Consider the following 27,535-nt stretch of genomic DNA (forward strand, 5'->3'; position numbering starts at 1 on the left):
CTAGGTTGCTTCTCTCTTTGGTTAGTTTCCATCCGTTGCTTGGAAACTATCTTCTCTCTTTAGTGGATTTACAGTTTGCTTGACTTTTTTCTTATTGTTAATATATTGGACGAAACTTTTTTTTTTAATTATCCTTGATTTCTGTTGCAAGTCTTTGTTCGTTCTGAGCCTTTGCCTTCGTGACTTTGCGTGTTCTGGCTGTCTGCTGATAATCGTCCTTAGTTTTGTGCCCCTCTTTCCGTTCTTTGCATTTGTCCTTTTTGTCCTTCAGTTTGTCAGAGAGATCTTTGTGCAGCCATGGTGGTATAGTGTTGAATTTCTTGTTTTTCTTTTTCAGTGGTATTGTGCTGGTCTGGGCTTTAATGATCGCATTTTTCAGAGTTTATCACGCTTCTTGGGTTGTTTTCCCCTTTAGGATTTTCATCCATGGGATCTTCCCTAGGGTCTCTCTGAGTTTGTTAAAGTCAGCTCTTTTGAAATTTAAGACCCTGGTTGCATTGTTTTCTCTTGCTGCTGTTTGCATTATATTAAATTCCAACATGAGGTGGTCACTTTCACCCAAGATTACAGCCACTTCAACTCCCTTTATCACTTCTTCTCTATTAGTAAGAATTACGTCCAGTATAGCTTTGCGTCTCGTTCCCTACTCCACCTTTTGGATGACAAAGTTGTCGGCTAGGTTGGTTAGGAATCTCTTTCATCTCCTGCTCGCTGCAGAGTTTGTCTCCCGGTTGGTATCTGGATAGTCGAAGTTTTCCATTACTATTGTGTTATGCTTCCTACATATATTAGTTAATTGGTTGGGAAAAGAGTTCACCTATTTCTTCAGATTGGTTGGGTGGCCTGTAATACACACGTAGGGAAACGTCCCTTTTTTTTCTCTTTTATATTGACTCATATACATTCTGGACAGATTTTACCTTTGATCACGTGCATTTCAGTAGATACTTTTCTGCCTGTGCGTCGCTATGCTTCTCATCACTCCCTACCTCATTGTTTGATTTCTTTTCTTAGGATTTATGATTGGTTTTGGGTTCAAGAGGTTCTAGAGATTGGTCCCCCTTCCCCCTCAGTCTTAGTTTAAAGCCCTCCTGATGAGTTGGGCCAGTCTTTTCCCAAGTACATTTTTGCCTGTTTTCGTGAGGTGCAGCCCCTCCCTTGGCAAGAGTCCTTCCTGTAGGAAATGCAGTCCATGATCCAGGAAACCAAAGTTTTAGCCAGTGCTTTATTTCTAGAATTCTTTTCTCCCCTCAATGTGTGTTGCCTTTCATTGGGAGTAGAATAGAGTAGAGCTGGAAGGGACCTTTGCTTTCCTGACTTTGCATGTTCTGGCTTGTCTGCTCATAATCGTCCTTAGTAATGCGCCCCTCTTTCCGTTTTTTGTATTTGTCCTTCTTGTCCTTCAGTTTGTCAGAGAGACCTTTGTGCAGCCATGCTGGTACCGTCTTGAATTTCTTGTTTTTCCTTTTTCAGTGGTGTTAGGCATATGGTGATAGCCTTCGTAATTGGGTTGAAAATATAAACCATGATGCTGTGAGTTTAAGATGTTAATTGGCCAATGGTGTGTAAGTCTTCTCATGGCCATAAGAGCTAGCTAGGAACGTAGCTTCTTTCTCTCTGAATTCACTGCTCTCTCTACTGTTACTGTTTTGCTGTACTGTTGGTTTACTAATGTGATAAACCTGAACTGTGTATATGACCTCTGGACCGGTAAGAAGATTTTGTATTTGGAATACTCCTTGGACTGTTACTATTGTGTATGACCTGGACTGTTTTTTCTTTTCGACCGTGCATTTTTGTTTTTACACCACCTCAAAAGTAAAACTACTTTCTGTTTTCACAACTCAGTGTACTCTTGTGGTTACTGTGTGACTCTTACTGCTCTCAGTACCCTTCCTTGTCTGTGCAACTCGTTTGCTTGCACAAGGAGACCTCTGCACAGCAATTCCTAACAAGTAGTATTGTGCTGGTCTGGGCTTTAATGATCGCATTTTTCAGAGTTTATCACGCTTCTTGAGTTGTTTTACCCTTTAGGATTTTCATCCATGGGATCTTGCCTAAGTTATCTCTGAGTTTGTTAAAGTCAGCTCTTTTGAAGTTTAAGACCCTGGTTGCATTGTTTTCTCTTGCTGCTGTTTGCATTATATTAACTTCCGGTACGACGTAGTCACTTTCGCCCAAGATTACAGCCACTTCAACTCCCTCCATCACTTCTTCTCAGGTGAGACGAGTACTGATGAGAACGCTACTTGTGCTCCTGGCTTCTTAACTTTATTGCTAGTTCTTTATAATTTCTCACTATCGTACTCAGGTGCTTTGCTGTGTCACTCGTCCCAATGTGGAGGAAGAGGAAAGGATCTGTGTTATTTTGGGTAGGTTCTCAGCCACATCTTTGATTTTTGCTCCAGGGTGACAACATACAAACCCTGGATTGTGTGTCTGGTCTGCAGACGGATTTTTCTGTTCCTTTGAGGGTAGAATCTCCTATTAACAAAACTCGCCTTCCTTTTGGGGGGGCTGCAGTCTGGGGCGCTTTTCTGTTTATCTCAGGTGTGTTTGTGGGTCTGATATTATTAGGGACATTTGAAGTGAGTTTTTTAGGGATATTTGAACTTGTTTCTTTGCTAGGTGTCTGCGTGTTTTCTTTGAAGGGCAGGTTGTGGGTCTGAGCGTTTCCATCTAAGGGGCGACATCGGTTGCTCAGTTTTAATGGGTTGGATTGAGCAGAAGGGGATTGTTAGGTGTGCGCTGCTTCTTTCTTTCAGTGTTGTGTTTCCTTCTTTGTGTGACACACCTCCATTTGTCTTCCTGCAGGGGTTCATCAGGAGGGTCAGTTATTTGTTCATTGTTTGGTTGGGTTTTGGTAGAGCTTTTTTTCGTACCTTGGGGTTTGGCTGGGGTTGCCTCTAAGTTCCTTACTTTTCCTTGTAGTAGTTCACATCTAATGCATGTGTAGCTTGTATGTTCTTTGGGCATAAGAACATACATGGAACATGTGCTGCATACCACAACAGTATGTCACCGGTTCCATGAGTTTGTTGTTTGCTCTGCGCTGCCCCCGGCTGCCTCCTCTCCACCGCTGAAGCTGCCGGCATAATGCATTGCCCGGTTTGCCATACTAGTCTCTGCTTCGTTGGGCCAGGCTGGGTCGCTGAGCCGCCGGGCCTTTCAGGTCCTCCAACGTCCTCCCCTTTATGATCCTGCGTGGCCGCTCTGTGGGATGGGGTTGGGGCGCTCCGGTTCCTCTTCCATGGGCCTCCGGTCTCTTGGCTCATCCTCCCGGGTGCAGCTGGGCCTCCCTCAGCCTGGATGGTGTTTCGTGCAGAGCATCCCTTTGAACCGTTAATTCCTCTTGCAGAGGGAAGAGTCAGATGGCCAACCCTTAAAACGTGCGATCTTGGCGGTTCTTTGCTTCCCACAGTCTCCCTCCTGGTCTGCTATTCAGCTGCCGGCTCGCTGCTCTTTCTTTTTCCTTCCCAGCATTGATCTGCTTAGCTGAGCTCCTGAGCTGGCCCCCTCCTTCTCTGCTGCCGGCTGCCTCAGACTCCACCTGCAGCCATTCCTTCACTGCGCTCCGGCTTGCTGGCTTTTTCCTCCTGGCCCCCATTCCCCCTTTTCCTTTATCCTTTCTCTCTTCCCTATCTAGCTTTCTGCTTCTTTTTCCTCCCTTCCCCCTTCTTCTCTCCTAGTACCTTCCCACTGGGATTGGTTACTTCTCTCCCCGTGGATCTGATTCTGCTTCCAACGCTGCCGCCATCTTGGCTAACCTCATTAACGGATGGTGTTAGAAACACAGGGACTTTTCTTGAGTCTGAGTGGAAGTCCTCTAAATCCATGCTATAGTAATGATAATAATAATGATAATAATAATGATAATAATGATTAATAATAATAATAATAATAATAATAATAATAATAATAATAATAATAATAATGGAGGAAGGGACCTTGGAGGTTATCTAGTCCAACCCCCTGGTCAGGCAGGAAACCCTATCCCATTTCAGACAAGTGGCTGTCCAGTCTCCTGTTAAAGACCTCCAGTGTTGGAGCAGCCACAACCTCTGAAGGCAGGTAGTTCCACTGGTGAATAATTCTCACTGTCAGGAAATTCCTCCTCAGTTCCGGGTTGCTTCTCTCCTTGATCGGTTCCCGTCCGTTGCTTCTCGTCCGGCCTTCAGGCGCTTTGGGGGACGGTGGAGAAGGTGGTGGGGAGGAAGCTATATGTCCTCTAAAATGAGGTCTCCTGCATGGGGGAGAGGGGAAGTGAGACGAAGGAAGGGAAGAAGGAAGGGAAGCCGATGCCTATCGACACAATGACCCGCCACAAGGATCTCCATCGATTACTTTATCAGTAAGAAACTTACCTTCGTTTATATGGTCATCCTCTTCCTCTTTCTCCAGGTTGAGGATCTGGGGATGAGGCAGCTGGAAGAGAGACACAGAAGAGAGAGCTCCAGCTTGCTGTGGCCAAAGGGTCTTGCAGAGTCACCACCACCACCCCGCCTTCCCTTTGGCCCACCGAGACGAGGATTCGCACCTGGTGCAGGGATCCCCCGATCCACCACCCAGTGGATCGAAAGGATCCCCTGCCATTTTTCCCCAAGAGGGGGACTATATGGGGGGGGGGTCCACAGTTTGGCCTTTCCAGGTTGCTACTTACCTTCTCCGTTCTGATGAAGAAGGGCTGCCCCCTCCTCCTCTTCTCCCTCCTCTTCCTCATGGGGCACCCTGGGAAAGGGAGAGGAAGGTGCTGAGCGAACGTTTAGGCCTCCCCCAGATGAAGACCCCCCCCCCAAATCAGGGCCTCCTCTGCACCGCTCTTCCCCTCGAGACCCCACCCCATCTATCCGGAAGCTCCTTCCGGTTCACGGAGCTGGTGGGTCCTCCTGGCCGGGGAGAGATTCTCACCCAGGCCTCGGGCAACTCCTGCTCTCTCTGCGGGGGCCATTTGGAAATCCAGCTCCCTTTGGGCGTCCATGAGAGACGCTCCCAGGTACCCCAGCAGGAGCTGCAGAGGGGGGAGGGTGCTGAGTGGGCCCGGAGGAGCCCGACCCAAAGTCTCCACTTACTATATGGCTCTCTCTTCCCCATCTCTATGGTGATAGTGAAGGTCACCTTTTGCCTTTTAGGCTTTGGGGTGACATTACGGGCTGGAGGCATCGGGGAGACCTTTGCCGTCTTTTTGGGGAAGAAGAAGGGGAAGAAGAAGAAGAAGAAACGCCTAGAAGAGAGAGGAAAAAAAGGAACACAATGAAAGCCTCCTTCCCACCATCCCTCTGATTCCAGAAACCAGCCCCTCCCTTTCAACCTGGCTTAAACCTGCTGGAAGGGCTTTTAGCCCCAATGAGATAAAATTATAACCCCTTTGCCTCCTCCTCCTCCCCCCCCCACGTTCCCCTTTCCTAGGAGGATCATCCCAAAGATCCTTTTTCCACCAGGCGACCGGACTTTCCGCTTTTCCCTTGGAGAGCTTTGGCCTCCCACCCCAGGACGGAGAGATTTCCACTCCCGCAGGCAGCGCTTCCCCCTCCTCTGCGGAGTGTCCCAATCCTCGGAGAAACTGGCCAGAAAACGGGGAAGGTTCCCCAGAGCCCAGCAGCCCCACTTACAGCCCGGGAGCCATTTTGAGGCGGATGAGCGTCAGTTGAACTGTCCGGATGACATCACCAAGCCGGTGGAATCCTCCAGGAGAGGACAGGCCTCCTCTGGGGCCCCCCACAGATCCCCCTCCCCGCCTTTTCTGCACACCCCGAGGCCAGCCCAAAGTCTCTGGGAAGGGACCCACAAATCCCCAGATCTGCCCCTTTCCCATCTTTGGGCACAGAGGGCACGGCTCTTTGGCTGTAGACTGCCTCTCGATGTGGAAGCTCCACTAAGCTAGCTGAGGCAGCTCTTGGCCAGCCTCCATTTTGATTCCCTTTGTGTTGCCATTCTGCTTTGGGGTCCTTTTTGTCCTTTTTTTGTGTGGCAACGTCCCTCTGTCAAGGGTCAGCTGCCCGCGTTGTTTCTGCTGAGGGGCAGAGACCTTTTTCCCACTGCCAAATTATTGTTAGATAAGCAAGAGAGAGAGAGGTTCTCTCCTGGGCTGCTCAAACTGAGAGGTAATTTCTCATAAGCAATCCAGACAAGAAAGAAAAAAATCCAACCACGTGGAAGAGATTCCACCAAAACAAAATATTGTGCCCCTTTTTAAAAATAATATATATATATTATTGATTTTTTAATATAAACATCTTGATATTGGGTAAACAGCGTGTTGTCGGGGTTTATATTTACAAAATAATCACTAACGGTTAGTTTCTATATTCCAAAATCCGCAGAATAACTTTGCTTGATTTTCTCTTCTTTCTATAATATTCTCTTTATTCTTATTAATTTGATAAGTAACAATTAAATATAAAGATTTTTCTAAAATTTCTGCCAATAATAATCTCATCAATATCGTGCTTCTTTCCTATCTGGTCACCTTGGTTGCCTCGTCACAAATCCTGTTTACAATCCTTATTTAAATTTATTTTCCCTACAATGTTCCAAACTTTTCTACTGGTTAAAATTTTCCCAGAATTGATTACCTTAAAGTATTTAAATCTATTTTCATATCTTAAAAAATAAAAAAGGAAAAAAAAGAAAATAATATACTACTTAAAATACGTATCCCTCTTGAATAGTATACACTTGTTTCCAAATTCTTTCTGTTCTTTTTACCCATAATTAAACCTATGTTTAATCTTTAAATGATTCATTTAATAAATACAATTGTCTAATGTTGTAACTCTATTCAAAACATTTTTCCCGTTTGTACTTATCCATTGGAATCTTCTTAAAATCAACTACATTTAAATACCTAAAACGTTTCCTTTTTGTTAATCATCCCACACATTTTTCTAGTTCTCATATCGAAAAACAAAAGAAAAAAAAGAAAAGATACTGTCTTATTTCTGTTTCTAATCTGTTTTTTTACGGTACTGTTTTTGATAGGTTGGGCTGTTTTTCCCCTTTGTGTAAAGACGGATGCAAAAAACGAGTTAAATAGTTCTGCTCTCTCCCTGTTGCTTGTCACCTTCTTGCCACTTTCCCCCACTAATGGACCGATCATTTCCTTAACTTTTTTCTTTTTTTCTTATATGTTGAAAGAAGCTTTTTTTGTTATTTCTGACTTTGGTCGCAAGCCTTAGTTCATTTTGAGCCTTAGCTTCCCTCACTTCATCTTTGCAGGCACGGGCTGTTTGCTGATATTCTGACTTAGTTATGTGCCCCTCTTTCCAATTCTTATACTTGTCCTTTTTATCTTTCAATTTATCAGAGTTCTTTATGCAGCCATGCTGGTTTCTTTTGAGAGCTGTTGTTTTTCTTTGTCGTTGGTTTTGTGCTAGACTGGGCTTTTATTATCTCACTTTTCAAAATTTCCCAAGCTTCTTGAGTTGTTTTCCCCTTGAGGATTCTCATCCATGGAATTCTTCTCAAGGTCTCTCTAAGTTTATTGAAATTACCTCTTTTAAAGTCCAAGACTCTAGTTTGACTCTGTTCTATTGCATAATGTTGAATGCCAATATCGTATGATCACACACACCCCCCAAAGTTTCCTGTGGCTTCAACACCTTCTATCATTTCATCTCTGTTAGTGAGAATTAAATCCAATATGGCTAATCCCCTAGTTCCCTTCTCTACTTTTTGGGAGACAAAGTTGTCTGCTAGGTTTGTTAGGAATCTGTTTGATCTTCCACTTAGTGCACAGTTTATCTCCCAGTTGATGTCAGGGTAATTAAAGTGCCCCATTACTATTGTGATGCGCTTCCTACACACCTTAGTTAACTGATTGGCAAAAAGCTCATCTATTTCCTCTGTTTGGGTGGGCGGCCTATAGTATACACCCATGGCAATGTCATTTTTTCTCCCTTTTATATTGACCCAAATGCTTTCAAGTTTACAGTTTTCATCATTGTTGTGCTCTAATTCTGTAGAGATGTAGCTATTTATTTATTTATTTATTTGTTTGTTTTTATATACCGCCCTTCTCCCGGAGGACTCAGGGCGGTGTACAGAGAAATAAAGTAAGAATACAATAAAAATAAAAAAATTCTTATATAGAGAGCAACTCCACCTCCCCTTTTATTTGGTTTGGTTCTTTTAAATAATTTAAATCCCTCTAGCTGTGTGTTCCAAGTTTCCGTAATGGCAACAATATCATATCTGCCCTCATTTACCTGAAATTCTAGTTCACCCTGTTTATTGCTCATACTCTGTGCGTTGGTGTACAGACATCTGAGTCCTTCATGACTGACCCTGTGTTTACTTTCTACATAACCTGTGTGGCACCTGAGTTCCCCCATTTTCTTACCACCCCATTTGATTAATGCACCTGGTGTGGCACTCACTATTGAAAGCTTGATTTTGCTTGACAGCTAGGTTGATATTCTTGTCCACACACACACCCCCTATGTTACATGTACTGATAACCCTATAATTTTTAGATTGCCAGGTACAGAAATGTTCCATATCAATTAACTCACTGTCCTCGTTGTTTAGTTTAAATATTTGTCCAGAAAATCTGTGAATTTATTGCCAAGTCCCTTTTTTGGATGGATGCAAACCATCTCTTTTGTACATTTTTTCACTGGACCAGCTGCAGACATCGTGAATAATATATATCCAAAGCCTTCCCCTTTACGCCACTCCTTTAGCCACATGTTAAATTCTGCTATAAGCCGGCCTTTTTCCATTTGGCTCCTTATACACTGGTAAAACCTCTGAAAAAGTAAGCCTACAGCCTATCCTGCTAAGTTCCTGCCCCAAGCTCTGGAAATCATTCTGCACAGAGAGACCTCGCCCTAAGAAAGCACCTGGACCCCTCATAGTAGTGGGTCAGACCCATTATGAAGTGAAACGTATTCTTGACTCTAGAATCTTTAAGGGAAAATTGCAGTACCTAGTACAATGTCTGAAGCCATTTGGGTGAAATCTAGCGATATGAAAGCTGACATAATAATAATAATAATATTAATATTAATAATAATATTAATATTAATATTAATAATAATAATAATAATAATAATTAATAAGAATAAGAAATAATAATAATAATAATAATAATAATAATAATAATAAGAAGAAGAAGAAGAAGAAGAAGAAGAAGAAGAAGAAGAAGAAGAAGAAGAAGAAGAAGAAGAAGAAGAAGAAGAAGAAGAAGAAGAAGAAGAAGAAGTAGTAGTAGTTGGAAGGGACCTTGGAGGTCTTCTAGTCCAACCCCCAGCTCAGGCAGGTGACTCTATACCATTTCAGACAAATGTCTGTCCAAGCTCTTCTTGAAAACCTCCAGTGTTGGAGGATTCACCGCTTCTGGAGGCAGGTTGTTCCACTGGTTAATTGTTCTCACTGTCAGGAAGTTTCTCCTTAGTTCTAGGTTGCTTCTCTCCTTGACCAGTTTCCATCCGTTGCTTCTTGTCCTGCTTTCAGGTGCTTTGGAGAATAGCTTGACTCCCTCTTCTTTGTGGCAGCCCCTGAGATATTGGAACGCTGCTATCATGTCCCCCTTCACCCTTCTCTTCGTTAAACTACACATACCCAATTCCAGCAACCATTCCCTATATCTTTTAGCCTCCAGCCCCCTAATCATCTTTGTTGCTCTTCTCTGTACTCTTTCTAGAGTCTCGACATCTTTTTTACATCGTGGTGACCAAAACTGGATGCAGTATTCCAGGTGTGGCCTTACCAAGGCATTGTAAAGTGGTATTAGTACTTCATGTGATCTTGATTCTATCCCTCTGTTAATGCAGCCTAGCACTGTGTTGGCTTTTTTGGCAGCTGCATCACATGGCTGGCTCGTATCTAAGGGATTGTCCACTAGGACTCCGAGATCTCTCTCATAGTTACTACTATTGAGCAAGGTACCACCTATACTATACTGTGCATTTGATTTTTCCTGCCTAAATGTAGAACCTTACTTTTTTCACAATTGAATTTCATTTTGTTAGATAGTGCCCAGTGTTCGAGTCTGTCCAGATCCTCCTGTATCTTAAGCCTATCTTCTGGAGTATTGGCTATTCCTGCCAGCTTGGTGTCGTCTGTAAATTTGATGAGTTCCCCATCTATCCCCTCATCCAAATCATTGATGAAGATGTTGAAGAGCACTGGGCCCAGAACAGAGCCCTGGGGCACCCCACTACACACTTCTCTCCATGTAGATGCGGTTCCATTGAGGACCACACGCTGAGTACGGCCTGTCAGCCAGCTACGAATCCATCACATTTTTCTATCTTATCAAGTAGTAGGTTGTGATCTACTATGCCATACTGCAGTGCAAGTAAATTATATCTACAGCATTCCTCTGGTCCACTAGTTTTGTCACTTGGTCAAAGAACACAATAAGATTTGTCTGGCATGATCTGTTTTTGACAAACCCATGTTGGCTTTTAGTGATAACTTTGTTCGCAAAGTTACCAAAAACCTTTATGAGAAACACCCCAACAAACCAAAAACCAGCTCCTAACTTGTGTTTGTTTACATTACAGGATCTATTCTTTTGTAAGGGGGGGAGGCGGATGTCAATGCTGCAAATATTGACATGTTTTTGCACTGACAGCCTGTTACTTTAATTGCTTCTTTTGGGAGGGAGGAAATCACCCGGAAGTTGTGATTGCAAAAGCCCGCCTACAGAATGGGAAGTGAAACCTCATATGTAAAACTAATTGGATAATGTGATTTATGACATGTAGATAAGGGCGGGGATTGTGTGTGTGTTATGATGGGTTTGGGGGGGAGGAGATTTCAGATTCTGGCATCCCTCCATGAGTGCCGATGTTTCGTTTCATTACTAAGACTTTTTAGATAAATAACATGCCTGCAATTTGTTTGAATTGTCTCATTTATCGGAACTATGACAACATCTTTTTGGGACAGATCGTTAGCGCCAAGATGTACAATAGCATCCACACCACAGTCCTTGCGGGCGTTCTTGACTATCTTAAAAATATGCTTCTTGTCCCTGCTGGCAGTAGCACCTGGAAGACACCTGGCCTCTTTTGAAACCTCTGTGTCCTTTCCTAAATTTACATCCCTTATAACTGAATCACCAACCAGAAAGTGGCTTCTCTTTTTGGATGCCTTTCTGTTCTTGCATGACTGGTGTGTAATACCAGATTCGCACTTCTCCCTGTCGAAAAAAAGTTCTTCATCTCGGACCACAATCCCCTGCTTATTTGAGTTATCATCACAAATACCTTGACCAGTCTCCTTAATGTCCCTATTGAGGGACATTAACCCTATTTTCCCCACAACAACCCTGTGAAGTGGGTTGGCCTGAGTGGGATGGATTGGCCCAAGACCACCCAATTGGCTTTCACGCCTAAGGTGGGACTAGAATTCACCGTCTCCTGGTGATTGGCCTAAAGTCACTTAGTGGCTTTCGTGCCTAAGGTGGCACTAGAACTCACCGTCTCCTGGTGATTGGCCCAAAGTCACTCAGTTGACTTTCATGCCTAAAGTGGGACTAGAACTCACCGTCTCCTGGTGATTGGCCCAAAGTCACTCAGCTGACTTTCATGCCTAAAGTGGGACTAGAACTCGCAGGCTCCTGGTGATTGGCCCAAAGTCACTCAGCTGGCAAGACTAGAACTCACCATCTTCTGGTTACTTTAACCACTAGATAAAACTGGCTCTTTTCCAAGCTTCTGGTGAAAAAAACTAAATTGTCCAGTGCATGGAGACGGGAAAGTTAAGAAAATGCCCCAGGCATCTATTCTTGTCATGTCCAGGGGCTTGGGTCACAACCACATTCAGATCACGTATCACAGCAGCAAAGAATTGGAAGGGACCTCTTGAGGTCATCTAGGGCAACCCCTCCTCAGGGCAACCCACCCTCTATCACGCTCAACAATGCTCCCTTTAACCCAAAGATGCTTTTTCCTAGAGGCAACTGGACTTCCTTGTTTTTCTTCGAAGATGTTTCGCTTCTCCTCCGAGAAGCTTCTTCAGCTCTGACTGGATGGCGGGGAAGGGATGGATTTATACTCCTTGCAGACAGCTGGTCGTTTGCATCCTTTAGGCGAGTCGTTGAGGCCACTTGGAGGTTTTTACCTGTGTCCTCGGGGTCACCTGAGTGGTGCAAATGGGTGTAAATAGTTCTTTGGCTTTAGAACAGGGGTCCCCAACCTTGGCAACTTTAAGACCTGTGGACTTCAACTCCCAGAATTCCACAGCCAGCATGGTTAGTTACCTATGCAGATTCTCAGTCATCCAGGTCATAGTTTGTTAGATGTTTTGTGCCAGCCATGGCAGTTCCCCAAAAAGGTCAACAGATGGGAGCAAAGAGGCTTCTTTGCTCCCACTGATGGGTCAGGGGTCCCCGGCCCCTGCAACCCCATTGGCGAGAGTTAATTGGTAAGGGAGGGGCTGAAACCCCCCATAAAAACCTCTGCTCGGGGGCTGCTCTTGCTCTGCTCTCTTTGTTCTCACTTCTGCTTGCTTGCTAGCTGATCCATGAGCTCAACCCAGGCATGGATGCCTCCATGCCAGGGAACTCTTTCTCTTTACTCTATCGTTAATAAAGCTTTATCTGATCGCATCCCTGCGTGCTGCCTTTTACTTGGAAGCACCTTAACGAATCATCGACCTCGTGAGACCATCTTGCATAGTTATCCCAAGGGTTTCCAAGAAAGTCCCGTTGCCTCGTGAAAAAGCATCTTTGCGAAGCCATGAGTTGGCTTTCACAAGACAAGCTCCGTTTCGAAAAAAGAAATCCAACTTATTTCTTCGTTGCTCAACGCCCCAGTGAGATCTTTTCTAAATTTTCGGATCCCGAGCAAAGCTTTCTGAAGCAGGATAGGTCAAAGCAGGGGTCTTCAAACCTGGCCCTTTAATGACTTGTGGACTTCAGCTCCCAGAATTCCTCAGCCAGCATGCCTGTTTGAGGAATTCTGGGAGTTGGAAGTCCACAAGTCATCAAAGGGCCAAGTTTGAAGACCCCTGGGTCAAAGGAACGCAAGAAGCCAGCAGGATTGCAAGCACTGTGAGATGATGTAGCAATAGCCATAACACGTAGACTTATAGACCGCTTCACAGAGCTTTACAGCCCTGTCTAAGCGGTTTACAGAGTCAGCCTCTTGCCCCCCAAACAATCTGGGTCCTCACTTTACCGACCTCTGAAGGATGGAAGGCCGAGTCAATCTTGAGCCGGTCAGGATCAAACTGCTGGCAGTGGGCAGAGTTAGCCTGCAGTACTGCATTCTAACCACTGCGCCACCACGGCTCTTATAGGTTTGATAAATTAAATAAATAAAAATGAAAACCTGGATGGAAAGGATCTCTCACCCTCCCCAGGACTGCCTCGACCGCCATTCCCAGTAAGACCAGTGGCTCCCAGTAAGGCCTGGTGTTAGATTCAGCCGCAGCCAAAGAGTAAACCGAGATGAAGCCGAGTTCACTCAAGGAAACATCGTGAGATGGGTGTTGTTGTTTTTTTACAAAATGTTTACTCGCGGACCACCGAAAAAACCTATTCCCCAACACAGAAATTAAAATACACAAACTTAAGGAAACGGTCTCTTGCAACCCATTGGAAGTCCAAAACAACAGGGCAGAAAAAGCCTGCCACTCCCCCACACCCACCCTCCCGGTGAAAGGTCAAGTCTTAACCTGGTTTTAAACAAATCTGGGTTTGTTCGAAAGGTTCTTGGCAATTCTGCCTCTGCAGCGCAGCTTAATGGAGGAAGCTCTGCCATTCTTCACCCCTCTGGGGTTCCTTTGGGCAGCCACAATTCAAGAAGAGACATTCCCTCCTAAAATCCTTGCAAAATTGGGAAACTAAGATTTTTCTAGAACACACACACCCCTTACCCAGTTTGCCTTCTATACCCCAGGAATCCTGGCTCATTCTCGACAAAAGTTGGGCTGTCCTAGAGGAGTTCAGAAGAGAGTCACACCCCTTGGGCTGAAGATCACGTTCGCACAAACTCAAGATCCATGAGAATAGATCTTCTCCCTCAACCTCTCTAGCAGGAAATCTCTTCCGGGCAGAACGATTTCCGGATTCTTTCCAAAGTTTGGAATCTCAAGAACGGCAAAGCGTCAGCCCAAAAAAAGGGGGTGTCCTTGGGGTGTCTGAAAAACCCTCAGCTGAATCCTGCCGGGGTCCGCATCTCACAGCATCTCGTCCATCTTAAGGTGAAAGAATGGCAAAGTTGTCCCCGTGCAGACATTTTTCCTCCAGGCAGAGTTCCAGGCAGAAAAGCGTTGCATGACGGAACGTGGAATTTTGGAAACAATTCAACGGGGAGAAGAGGGCCGGGGGCTTCTTTGCTCCCCCCCCGGAAGGGTGATTAGGAGGATCTAAGATTGGTTGACTTGACCCAGAAGAGATGACCTTCTCCCACCTGCCCAGAAAGGACTCCATTAGCGAATTCCACAGTCTTCTTCTCCACCCTGCAGCTTCTCCATCTCCACCGAACGGACCAGTTCCTGGACAAACTTCATCTCAGAAGCCATCTGCTTGGCGAGGGCCTCGTAGCGGTTCTCCAGCTTCCTAAGATGTCGCTTCAGCCGGTTGGCCGCCAAGGAGGTGCTCTTGGCCTCTTCCTGAGCTTGCCGCTTCAGGGCCTCCGTCTTCTGCATCTCCTGATGGATCTGACGGAGATCCTGGCTGATGGCCTCGTTCTCCTCCTTGTACCACAACTCCTTCTCCTCATAAATGGACCGCAGGGCCTCAATGTCCTCTCGGAAAGACCTCTTGCTCTGCTGCAGCTCGCGCAGGCTCTCCTCGGCCACCGCCACCTCCTCCATGACCTTGGAGAAGCGCTCGAAGTTGATGTAGGTGTTATTGGGCGGCATGCTGGAGTGAGACTTGATGGTGTATTCCTTCAGCCGCGTGGTCTTCAGGCGCCGTCGCTCCGACTTCTTGCCGTTGTCTTCGTTGCGTACGTTCCGCCTCTTGATCACCTGATTAAAAAAAAAAGGTGGGGGGACTCAGGAATAGCAATAACAATAGCACTCAGACTTATATGCCGCTTCACTGTGCTTTACAGCCTTCTCCAAGCGGTTTACAGAGTCAGCCTATTGCACCCCCAACAATCTGGGTCCTCATTTTACCAACCTAGGAAGGACGGAAGGCTGAGTCCACCTTGAGCCCATCAGGATCGAACTGCCAATGTGCTGGCAGTCGGCACTCCACAGAAGTGGCCTGCAGTGCTGCCTTCTAACCCCTGGGCCACCACGAATGGTGGACTTGTCCATCCCTCTTCTCCGCTACCAGCAAGAACCTTGTCAACTGTTTTCTGAGAAGCTCCGTTGCAGGTAGTCCTCAACTTACGACCACCACTGAGCCCAACATTCCTGTCGCTAAGTGAGACAGCTGTTAAGTGAATTTCGCCCCCATTTTGCGGTCTTTCACGCCACGGTCGTTAAGTGAATCGCTGCAGTTGTTCAGCGAGTCACACGATGGTGAAGTGAGTCTGGCTTCCCCCACTGACTTGGCTTGTCAGCAGCCGTCATAAGTGGCGTGGCAGTTGCCAAGCATCTGAACTTTGATCACACGGCCATGGCAAGGGTTGTAAGTTTGTAAAAATGGTGGTAAGTCTGCAACGGTCGTTAAGAGCGAAAAATGGCCCGAAGTCACTTTTTTCAGCGCTAGCCTAACTTCAGTCACTAAATGAACTCTTGTAAGTGGAGGACTAACTGTATTTTAATTTGCTGCAGATGTGGGACACAGTTTCCTCTCTGGGAAACACCCGCAGGTTGTCGCTTAGCTCGCACTACACGCCCAGCAAGGGGGAAACGTGAGCATCCCCTTTCAGACAATCCTGGGGCTGAAGCTAGTCGCTGCATTAACCCGTTTTTCTGGGCTCACACAGTGCAGAGATCTATAAGCAGGGGAAGTGGAGTATGATCTGCTGGACACAACTTAGCCAATGGTTTGTTGGAATTTTAACTACGTGTTATGCGTGTTGTGTGAACACAGCCAGGATGGAGGGAAAACAAGGAGTTGCTGATTCTCCCTTCTGTAAAAACTTTCCATCCTCAACTCAAGAGCCTCTGTCACACCAAAACGAAGAGAAAAGTAGGGAAAGACCTTTTGATAACATAGTCATGGATTCATGGGGTCAGAAGAGGCCTGGGAGATCATAGAGCTGGAAAGGAGCCGGGAGGTCATAGATTCATAGAGATGGAAGGGTCCTAGGAGATCATAGAGCTGGAAGGGAGATGGGAGGTCATAGACTCATACAGCCAGAAGGGAGCTGGGAGGTCATAGACTCATAGAGTTGGAAGGGTCCTGGAAGATCATAGAGCTGAAAGGGAGCTGGGAGGTCATAGACTCATAGGGCCAGAAGGGAGCTGGGAGGTCATAGACACGTATAGATGGAAGGATCCTGGGAGATCATAGAGCTGTAAGGGAGCAGGAAGATCATAGACTCATAGGGCCGGAAGGGAGCTGGGAGGTCATAGATTTGTAGAGATAGAATGGTCCTGGGAGATCATAGAGCTGGAAGGGAGCTGGAAGGTCACAGACTCATAGGGCCAGAAGGCAGCTGGGAGATCATAGATTCGTAGAGATTGAAGGGTCCTGGGAGATCATAGAGCTGGAAGGGAGCTGGGAGGTCATAGACTCATAGGGCCAGAAGGGAGCTGGGAGGTCATAGACACGTAGAGATGGAAGGGTCCTGGGAGATCATAGAGCTGGGAGGGAGCTGGAAGGTCATAGACTCATAGGGCCAGAAGGGAGCTGGGAGGTCATAGACACATAGAGATGGAAGGGTCCTGGGAGATCATAGAGCTGTAAGGGAGCTGGGAGGTCATAGACTCATAGGGCCAGAAGGGAGCTGGGAGGTCATAGATTCGTAGAGATGGAAGGGTCCTGGGAGATCATAGAGCTGGAAGGGAGCTGGGAGATCATAGACTCATAGGGCCTGAAGGGAGATGGGAGGTCATAGATTCATAGGGACAGAAGGGAGCTGGGGTTGTCACAGACTCATAGAGCTGGAAGAGAGCTGGGGGAGGTCATAGACATTGGGTCAGAAGTAACCTAGCAGGTCATAGACCCGTAGGGTTGGAAGGTGACTGGGAGATCATAGACACATAGAGCTGGGAGGTCGTAGACTCATAGAGCCAGAAGGGAGCTGGGGAGATCATAGACTGATAGAGTTGGAAGGGTCCTGGGAGATCACAGAGCTGGAAGGGAGCTGGGAGGTCACAGACTCATAGGGCCAGAAGGGAGCTGGGAGGTCATAGATTCGTAGAGATAGAATGGTCCTGGGAGATCATAGAGCTGGAAGGGAGCTGGGAGGTCACAGACTCATAGGGCCAGAAGGGAGCTGGGAGGTCATAGATTTGTAGAGATAGAATGGTCCTGGGAGATCATGGAGCTGGAAGGGAGCTGGGAGGTCATAGACTCATAGGGCCAGAAGGGAGCTGGGAGGTCATAGATTCGTAGAGATTGAAGGGTCCTGGGAGATCATAGAGCTGTAAGGGAGCTGGGAGGTCACAGACTCATAGGGCCAGAAGGGAGCTGGGAGGTCATAGATTTGTAGAGATAGAATGGTCCTGGGAGATCATGGAGCTGGAAGGGAGCTGGGAGGTCACAGACTCATAGGCCCAGAAGGGAGCTGGGAGGTCATAGATTTGTAGAGATAGAATGGTCCTGGGAGATCATGGAGCTGGAAGGGAGCTGGGAGGTCACAGACTCATAGGGCCAGAAGGGAGCTGGGAGGTCATAGATTTGTAGAGATAGAATGGTCCTGGGAGATCATGGAGCTGGAAGGGAGCTGGGAGGTCACAGACTCATAGGCCCAGAAGGGAGCTGGGAGGTCATAGATTTGTAGAGATAGAATGGTCCTGGGAGATCATGGAGCTGGAAGGGAGCTGGGAGGTCATAGACCTGTAGGGTCAGAAGGTTCCTGGGAGATTGCAGACTCATGGGGCTGGAAGAGACTGGCGGGGAGGGGGGAAATCATAGACTCAACGTGTCAGAAGGGACCTGGGAGGTCAGAGAATCATAGATTCATAAGGTGGGGCAAACAATCTTAAATATCAAGACTGTTTTGAACAACATAGTTTTTACCTTGATCCACGGATGCTCCAAGCTTTGCTCAATTGTCATCCGTTTCCTGCAATCATCAAAAGGAGCAACGGTCAATTTTAGGATCGGTGCAAAATGTATGGAAAAAAAGAGGAATTTCATCGGTTGCAGAGAACCCATGCAAACTTCAGCATCCTTCTGGATCACTGACCCTCATTGCTCACAACCCTTTTGAGGAGAAAATATCGCCTGCACCGTCATCTTCTCAAGAGGAAAGGGGAGAAAACCCAGCCCAAGCTTCGGCGTGGCTTCCTTGTTCTGCTCCAAATTTATATATTTAGCTTTAGAGAGAGAAAAAATGCAAGCCCTTCAAACTGCAGCCTTTCCAAGACTGGGTAAGATACAGGTAGTCCTCAAATTACGACCGTAAAGGAGCCTGCCCATTAGGATCACGCGTCGTAATAGTCATAAAACAGGTCAATCAGGCAACCAATTGAATTTCACTTTTTTGCTGCGGTCGTTAAGCAAGCGCCAAGCGCGAACCCATTGTCAAGGGGAGCGATTTTGCTGACAACCGGAAGGACGTGCCGGTTTTCTGCAAAGCCGCCGAACAATATGATCACATGACCGCGGGAACGCTGCAAATGGACATTAATGTAGTCGCGTTACTTGAGTGTCCAAAGTTGAATTTTTGGATCTGGGTTTTTCAAGGTCATCATAACTTCAGACATTGCGGGCGCTCCATCACTGGAGGATTTTAAGGAGAGACTAGACCCGTGGTGGCGAACCTGTGGCAACCTAGGCCACAGGTCTGCAACCCGCGGCTCTGGAGCCGCATGCAGCTCTTTCAGCCATCTCCTGCGGCTCCCAGTCTTCTGCCATGTGCAGTCCAAAAAAAAAAAAAAGTTGGACTAAAAAAGTTCAACCAATCAATTCAAATATGCAGGGTGGGTGCATATCTCCCCTTGGCTCCACTCTTCAGTCAAACCCTGTTCTGCGCATGCGTGCATGCGGCTCCCAGTCTTCTGCCATGTGCAGTCCAAAAAAAAAAAAAGTTGGACTAAAAAAGTTCAACCAATCAATTCAAATATGCAGGGTAGGTGCATATCTCCCCTTGGCTCCACTCTTCAGTCAAACCCTGTTCTGCGCATGCGTGCATGTACGCGCATGCGCACAGATTTTTTGCGGCTCCCAGTTTTTCCTTTTGTGAGGGAACCGGTTCCGAGTGGCTCTTTCACTGTTTCAGGTTTCTGACCCCTGGCCTAGGCCTTCAGCTGGGTTTTATAAAACTTTTTCGCTTTAGGCCTCCGCCGCCGTGTGCAAAAAAAAAAAAAGAAAGAAAAAGGGTTCAATCAATCAATCAATTTCATCTTGCGAGGAAAAAAAAAGATCTCGCAAAGTTGGAATTGATTGACTGAAATTTTTAGTCCCACCCAGTCTGCCATTACCACCACAGCCACGCCCAGCCAATGGGCCACACCCACCCGGCACCCAGCGATACATAAGTGGGTTTTGGGTTCCAGTTTGGGCACTTGGTCTCTAGAAGGTTCGCCATCACTGGACTAGACAAGTCACTTGTCTGAGATGGTATAGGTTCTCCTGCTTGAGCAGGGGGCTGGACTAGAAGACCTCCAAGGTCCCTTCCAGATTCTATTCTATTCTATTCTATCCTATCCTATCCTTATCCTTATTCTATTCTGTAATTCTATTCTATTCTATTCTGTAATTCTATGCTATTCTATAATTCTATTTTATAATGCTATTCTGTAATTCTATTCTATTATTCTATTCTATTCTGCAATTCTATTCTATTCTGTAATTCTATTCTGTAATTCTATTTTGTAATTCTAGTCTATTCTGTAATTCTATTCTATTCTATTCTTCAATTCTATTCTGTAATTCTATTTTGTAATTCTAGTCTATTCTGTAATTCTATTCTATTCTATTCTATAATTCTATTCTATTCTATTCTGTAATTCTATGCTATTCTATAATTCTATTTTATAATGCTATTCTGTAATTCTATTCTATTATTCTATTCTATTCTGCAATTATATTCTATTCTATTCTGTAATTCTATTCTGTAATTCTATTTTGTAATTCTATTCTGTAATTCTATTCTATTCTATTCTGTAATTCTATTCTGTAATTCTATTTTGTAATTCTATTCTATTCTGTAATTCTAGTCTATTCTATTTTGTAATTCTATTCTATTCTGTAATTCTATTCCATTCCATTCTTATCATTATTCTATCCTATCCTATCCTGTTCTATTAATTCAAACAGTCACCAAGCGGCTCATCGTGAGTCGAGGACAACCTGTAATGCCCTTAAAATAAAGTAAAAAACAGGGAAATTCTGCAGCATTCAAAGCACACCACGGAGCATGCAGAAATAGCTCCAGGATCCACACGTCTGGCCCCTGGGAATCTCCCCTGCTCATTCATTCAGCTTTCTGCTGATCCTCGGGAGTTTCAGACAAAGGTGGAGGCTAGAAAGGAAACTGACTGCCCTTCCTGAACCACAGGGAGTCCTCACTTTACGGCCACAGCTGAGCCCCAAAATTATCGCTGCCAAGCAAGACAGTGGTTCTTTTGCGGAGTTTCGCCCCATTTCACAACTTTTCTTGCTGCGGTGCTTGAGGGAATCACCGCAGCCGTTTAGGGGATCATCTGATCGTCAAGCAGATCTAGCTTCCCCCACTGCTTGTCATAAGGTCCCAAAGGGGATCCCGGCGGGACACTGTGACCGTCGTAAATACGACTCAGTTGTCAAGCGTCCCGGTTTTGGTCAGGCAAATGTGGGGAGGCTGCAACCCTTATTCTAAATTTGAAAAACGCTCCTACCTCCCTTTTTTCCAGCACCGTTGTAACTTCGGTCACTAAACGAATGGTTGTTAAGTGGAGGACTTAACTGTAGCAGGCTGGCACAGAGAGAACATGATTCCCAAAGCATTACTGTCCAGCATTCCCCCCCCCCAAAAAAAAATTGCTGCATTTTTCCACCACAATTTTCCCAGTGTGAAACATTTGAAATGGACGGTCCGTCTCTAGTTCTGCCTTGCTGTCCTCCTTCATATTTACAGGCAGTCCTTGACTTACGGACACAATCAGGACTAGAAATCCTGTCGCTAAGCGAGGCAGTCATTAAGTGAGTTCTCATCTGACCTAACCGATGCCACGGTCATTAAGTGAGTCGCGCAGCCATGAAGCAAACACGGCTTCCCGCCATGACTTTGCTCATCTGGGGAAAGTCGCAAATGGCAATCACCTGACCCCCCACCTGAAGATTTATCACTGGACTGGGGGGGGACCCTGAGCCGGTTGTAAGTGTGAGGACCTGTCCCAAGTCACTTTACAACTCCCAGCGGACACTAAAAGGATGGTCGTTAAGTCGAGAACCACCAGGACCTTTCGATATTGGTTCTTCTGCTGGATTCGGAGATCTCCTTCAGCCCTCTAAAATGATAACTCTCCCGCCCTCCCTCGCCCCCCGCCCCGCCTCTTACTTGGGGTCCTTGACCAGCAGCCTGCGAATGAAATCCTTGGCCAGTTCACTGGTGTTGCTGAAGTATTCCTCGTCAAAGTCGTAATTCACAGCCGAAATGTTGGTCAGGGTCTCCTGCTTCGTTTCCCCCAGGAAGGGAGAGGCACCGCTCAGGCTGAAAAGGGGTTAGGGTCCCGCGTCAGTCTTAAACCCAAAGGCTCTGGCACACAGAAGCCCCCCCCTGCCCAAGCCGCAAGAGAATAACAGAGTTGGAAGGGACCTTGGAGGTCATCTAGTCCAACCCCCTGATCAGGCAGGAAAGCCTATACCATTTCAGACAAACTGGCTGTCCAGTCTCTTCTTCAAAACTTCCAGTGTTGGAGCATTCACAGCTTCTGGAGGCAGGTAGTTCCACTGGTTAATTGTTCTAACTCTCAGGAAATTTCTCCTTAGTTCTAGGTTGCTTCTCTCCTTGACTAGTTTCTATCCATTCCTTCTTATCCTGCCTTCGGGCGCTTTGGAGAAGAGCTTGACTCCCTCTTCTTTGGGGCAGCCCCTGAGATATTGGAACGCTGCTATCCTGTCACCCCTCGTCCTTCTCTTCATTAAACTGGACATTCCCAATTCCAGCAACTGTTCCTTGTATATTTTAGCCTCCAGTCCCCCGATCATCTTTGTTGCTCTCCTCTGCACTCTTTCCAGAGTCTCAACATCTTTTTTACATCGTGTTGACCAAAACTGGATGCAGGATTCCAAGTGTGGCCTTACCGAGGCCTTGTAAAGTGGTATTAACACCTCCTGATTCTATCCGTCTGTTAATGCATCCCAGCACTGCGTTGGCTTTTTTGGCAGCTGCAGCACACGGCTGGCTCGTATTTAAGGGATTGTCCACTAGGACTCTGAGATCCCTCTCGCAGTTGCTACTACTGAGCAAGCAACCCCCCCCCCGCCCCAAGGCCAACACCTCAAGTGAGGTCAGGACCCAAGTAGCGACCAAGAAGGGGTGGGTTCTTCCTGTATGTAATGGGTGCAAATCACACAACTTTAAAACAGACTTCCCCAATCTTTCGGGGCTGGCGGCCTGGAGTGGGGGGGGGAGGGAGGAAAGAAGGGGTGGCTTTTTTGGGGGGGGGTGATGAATGCATGCGTGCACGTGCATGAACCCCCGTCGCTCGCGCAAGTGGGGCCGTGAGTGCTCGCAAGTGGGGCTGCAAACACCGCAAACCTCATGCAGATACTCGCACCAGTGGGTCCGTGTAGATGAACACACATGCGCACACTGGCCAGCCACTTACACGGCCCGGTGACCAAGAGGCTACAGCCCACAGGTTGGAGACCCCTGCTCTAGAGTGTAGAATGGTGGAGGTGGAAGTCTATGGAGCTTCTCAAGTCATCCAGGTGGGCCTGGTTGTCCCCAAAGTGCTTTTCCAGGAGGCCACTGGACTTCCTTTGCTTTTCTTTGAAGACGTTTCGCTTCTCCTCCCAGAAGCTTCTCCAGCTCTGACTGGATGGCGGGGAAGGGAAGGATTTATACTCCTTGCAGACAGCTGGTCATTTGCATCCTTTTTTGTTTTAGAGAGCCGTTGAGGCCACTCGGAGGCTTGTCTGTGTCCTCCGGGTCCCCCGAGTGGTGCAAATGGGCGTGGAACTGTTGAAGATGGAAGGGACTTCTGGTCCAGTCTCTCAATCCTAGCAAACTTAAGATGGTGGACTTCGACTCCCAGAATTCTCCAGCCGGCACCGCCGGCTGGGGAATTCTGGGAGTTGAAAGTCCACCCATTTTAAAGTAGCCCAGGTTGAGAAAGGCTGATCTCAATGATAGCCAGCCTTCTCTTTTTCTGGACTGGCCCTTTGCTTCCTTAGGCCCGTAACATTCTGACTCAGTCGGAAGAACCCAAGGCAGAAACTTCCACCTCTAGCAGCAAGGCCTTAGGATCACCAGCAGCTTTCATCCTGCATTTCTCTGCCAGGGAAGGGGAGAACCTTAAACAAGTAAAGGAAGCTCCCCACACCCCCACCCCCATCTACCAGCCCAAGCGCTGGCAAAGAAGCCGTTTGGTTCAAAATACTCACAGGATGTAAGTGATGACTCCGATGCTCCTAGGGGAGGGGGGGGGGAAAGGAAGGACACTTTTATTACACTGAAGAACGGAAAGTGCTCCAAACTTTTCTTTAGACTAGAGCACAGGTCTGCAACCCGCGGCTCCGGAGCCGCATGCAGCTCTTTCAGCCATCTCCTGCGGCTCCCAGTCTTCTGCCATGTGCAGTCCAAAAAAAAAAAAAAAAGTGGGACTAAAAAAGTTCAACCAATCAATTCAAATATGCAGGGTAGGTGCATATCTCGCCTTGGCTCCACTCTTCAGTCAAACCCTGTTCTGCGCATGTGCGCATGTATGTGCATGTGCACGCATTTTTTGCGGCTCCCAGATTTTCCTTTTGTGAGGGAACCGGTTCCGAGTGGCTCTTTCACTGTTTCAGGTTGCTGACCCCTGGACTAGAGCAATATTCAAGCTATCTTATCTATCTATCTATCTATCTATCTATCTATCTATCTATCTATCTATCTATCTACCTACCTACCTATCATCTATCCATCCATCTATATTTATCTATCCATCCATCCATCATCTAAATTTATCTCTATCATCTCTATCTATCTCTCTATCCACTATTATCATCCTGTTATCATCTCCCTCTGTCTCTCATCCCTTATCTCTCATCCAGCTAACATCCAGCAATCATCTACCTATCACCTATTTGGATAACTATCATCTATATTTATTTGTCATCTCTATCTATCATTTCTATATATGTTATCTCTCTCTAATCTATATCATCTATCATCTATTTATCATCTGTCTAAAAATGCAGGTAGAAAAATAGGGACCACTGCGGTGGGAAGGTAACAGCGTTCCGTGCGCCTTTGGCGTCCAGTCATGCCGGCACATGACCACGGAGACGTCCTCGGACAAGCGCTGGCTCTTCGGCTTTGAAACGGAGATGAGCGCCGGCCCCTAGAGTCGGAAACGACTAGCACGCATGTGTGGGGGAACCTTTACCTTTACCTTTTTATCTATCATTTCTATATATGTTATATCTCTCTAATCTATATCATCTATCATCTATTTATCATCTATCTATCTCTCTATCTCTATCATTATCTATCTCTCTATCCACTATTATCATCCTATTATCTTCTGTCTCTCATCCATTATCTATCATCAGCTAACATCTATCTATCTATCTATCTATCTATCTATCTATCTATCTATCTATCTATCTATCTATCTATCTATCATATCTGTCTATCTGTCTATCTGTCTATCTATCTATCTGTCTATCTGTCTATCTATCTATCTATCTATCTATCTATCTATCTATCTATCTATCATATCTATCTATCTATCTATCTATCTATCTATCATATCTATCTATCTATCTATCATATCTATCTATCTATCTATCTATCTATCTATCTATCTATCTATCTATCTATCTATCATATCTGTCTATCTGTCTATCTGTCTATCTGTCTATCTGTCTATCTATCTATCTATCTATCTATCTATCTATCTATCTATCATATCTATCTATCTATCTATCTATCATATCTATCTATCTATCTATCTATCTATCTATCTATCTATCATATCTATCTATCTATCTATCTATCTATCTATCTATCTATCTATCTATCATATCTATCTATCTATCTATCTATCTATCTATCTATCTATCTATCTAGCTATCATATCTATCTATCTATCTATCTATCTATCTATCTATCTATCTATCTATCTATCTATCTATCTATCTATCTATCATATCTATCTATCTATCTATCTATCTATCTATCTATCTATCTATCTATCATCTAATTCAGATAGCAGACATCTCACTCTCTGAGCTTTTACGGCTAAAGTTATAATCCATCAATCGATCTTCCCAACTCCAGAAACGGCTTCTTTTTCGTAGAGGCTGAAATGCTAAAGATCCAAGAAACCCAGGATGGCTGAACTTGGCCAATGGCGATCTAATCAATTCCCAACACGCACCCAACCCTAGTTCAGAAACCACAACTTTGCCTACGGGTACCAAATGGAAACTGTGCAGTGCCTTTCCAACCTGAGGCCTATATATATTTATTCCCTTATGAGCCTGATAAGAAATAGCAGCTTATTTCACTCACCACATATCGGCCTCAAGGCCCAAAGGTTCATAATTCACTATTTCTGGAGCTGTGGAAGAGAAGGAAGGAAGGAAGGAAGGAAGGAAGGAAGGAAGGAAGGAAGGAAGGAAGGAAGGAAGGAAGGAAGGAAGGAAGGAGGGAGGGAGGGAGGAAGGAAGGAGAAGGAAGGAAGGAAGGAAGGAAGGAAGGAAGGAAGGAAGGAAGGAGGGAGGGAGGGAGGAAGGAAGGAGAAGGAAGGAAGGAAGGAAGGAAGGAAGGAAGGAAGGAAGGAAGGAGAAGGAAGGAGGAAGGAAGGAAGGAAGGAAGGAAGGAAGGAAGGAAGGAAGGAGAAGGAAGGAAGGAAGGAAGGAAGGAAGGAAGGAAGAAAGGAAGGAAAGAAGGAAGGAAGGAAGGAAGGAGGGAAGGAAGGAAGGAAGGAAGGAAGGAAGGAAGGAAGGAAGGAGGGAGGGAGGGAGGGAGGGAGGGAGGGAGGGAGGAAGGAAGGAAGGAAGGAAGGAAGGAGGAAGGAAGGAAGGAAGGAGAAGGAAGGAAGGAAGGAAGGAAGGAAGGAAGGAAGGAAGGAAAGAAGGAAGGAAGGAAGGAAGGAAGGAAGGAGGGAAGGAAGGAAGGAAGGAAGGAAGGAAGGAAGGAAGGAAGGAAGGAGGGAGGGAGGGAGGGAGGGAGGGAGGAAGGAAGGAAGGAAGGAAGGAGGAAGGAAGGAAGGAAGGAGGGAAGGAAGGAAGGAAGGAAGGAAGGAAGGAAGGAGGGAGGGAGGAGGGAGGAAGGAAGGAAGGAAGGAAGGGAGGGAGGGAGGGAGGAAGGAAGGAAGGAAGGAAGGAAGGAGGAAGGAAGGAAGGAAGGAAGGAAGGAAGGAAGGAAGGAAGGAGGGAGGGAGGAAGGAAGGAAGGAAGGAAGGAAGGAAAGAAGGAAGGAGGGAGGGAGGGAGGAAGGAAGGAAGGAAGGAAGGAAGGAAGGAGGGAGGGAGGAGGAAGGAAGGAAGGAAGGAGGGAGGGAGGGAGGGAGGGAGGAAGGAAGGAAGGAAGGAAGGAGGAAGGAAGGAAGGAAGGAAGGAAGGAAGGAAGGAAGGAAGGAAGGAAGGAAGGGATTCATTAATAATTTTCTTCCCCTTGTAAAAGTTGCTCTATAAATCTTCCCCATGTCAGCATTTCCATCCCAACCCTGTCGTTTAGTTTGGCAACCCTCCCCTTTTTTTGCACCTACCTACAAATTCTGGCGTGCCGAAGATGTTTTTAAATTCATTTCCCGTCTCAATCTTGTGAGCGATGCCAAAATCAATCAGTTTGATTCGGGGACTGGGGACGTTTTTGTCAAGGAGCATAATGTTCTCAGGCTGAAAGGGCAGGAAGAAAAGGGAGACGCGTCAGTCCGTCCAGCAGTTCAAGCTCTGAAGTTAAATCACGGCCGTTAGAATTCTCGAAAATTCGCGGGCAAAATTGGCAGCGTGGGTGGGAGTGTGGTTTTCTACTTGGCAGTTCCTTGATTAGGCTTTCATTGACTGTTCTGTTTATTTGTCTGAATTGGTCTTCCCAATTCTGACAAAGGCTCCCACCGACGGTGACAGGGCAAGCCTCTTGTATGTAAACAGAGAGCGAATTGCATCCTCTTCTAGCACTGAAGATGGTACTTAATTGGGTCACGAAAGCTCGGAGAGCACCAAGTACCCCACAGTTCTCCTCCTCCTCCTCCTCCTCCTCCTCCTCCTCCTCCTCCTCCTCCTCCTCCTCCTCCTCCTTTCTGCAAGCTCTTCACTCCTATTTAGCACTGACAATGTCATCTAGTTTGGCAATGAAACGTCTGCAAGAAAATCATCAATTCAGCACCCAGGACTCCACAATCTTCCTCCTTCCCCCTCCTCTTCT

The 27,535-nt window shown here is 46.1% G+C and overlaps 1 protein-coding gene across 2 annotated transcripts in view; it reads right to left on the reverse strand.

Annotated features, from left to right (window-relative positions):
• Positions 1–13,483: 13,483 nt before the first annotated feature.
• The window catches only part of DAPK3 (death associated protein kinase 3), a 27,180-nt gene continuing 13,128 nt past the window's right edge, over positions 13,484–27,535 (reverse strand). For both annotated transcript variants that reach the window (XM_083364022.1, XM_083364023.1), the window contains 6 exons: positions 26,877–27,006; positions 25,677–25,725; positions 23,561–23,587; positions 21,510–21,662; positions 18,044–18,089; positions 13,484–14,928 (listed from right to left, as the gene is read on the reverse strand). In XM_083364022.1, coding sequence (XP_083220148.1) covers positions 14,386–14,928; positions 18,044–18,089; positions 21,510–21,662; positions 23,561–23,587; positions 25,677–25,725; positions 26,877–27,006 — 948 coding nt within the window. In that variant the 3' untranslated portion in view covers positions 13,484–14,385. The remainder of the gene's footprint in view (positions 14,929–18,043; positions 18,090–21,509; positions 21,663–23,560; positions 23,588–25,676; positions 25,726–26,876; positions 27,007–27,535) is intronic.

The sequence above is a fragment of the Vipera ursinii genome, assembly GCF_947247035.1.
Source record: "Vipera ursinii genome assembly, chromosome: 1".
NCBI classification, from domain to species: domain Eukaryota; kingdom Metazoa; phylum Chordata; class Lepidosauria; order Squamata; family Viperidae; genus Vipera; species Vipera ursinii.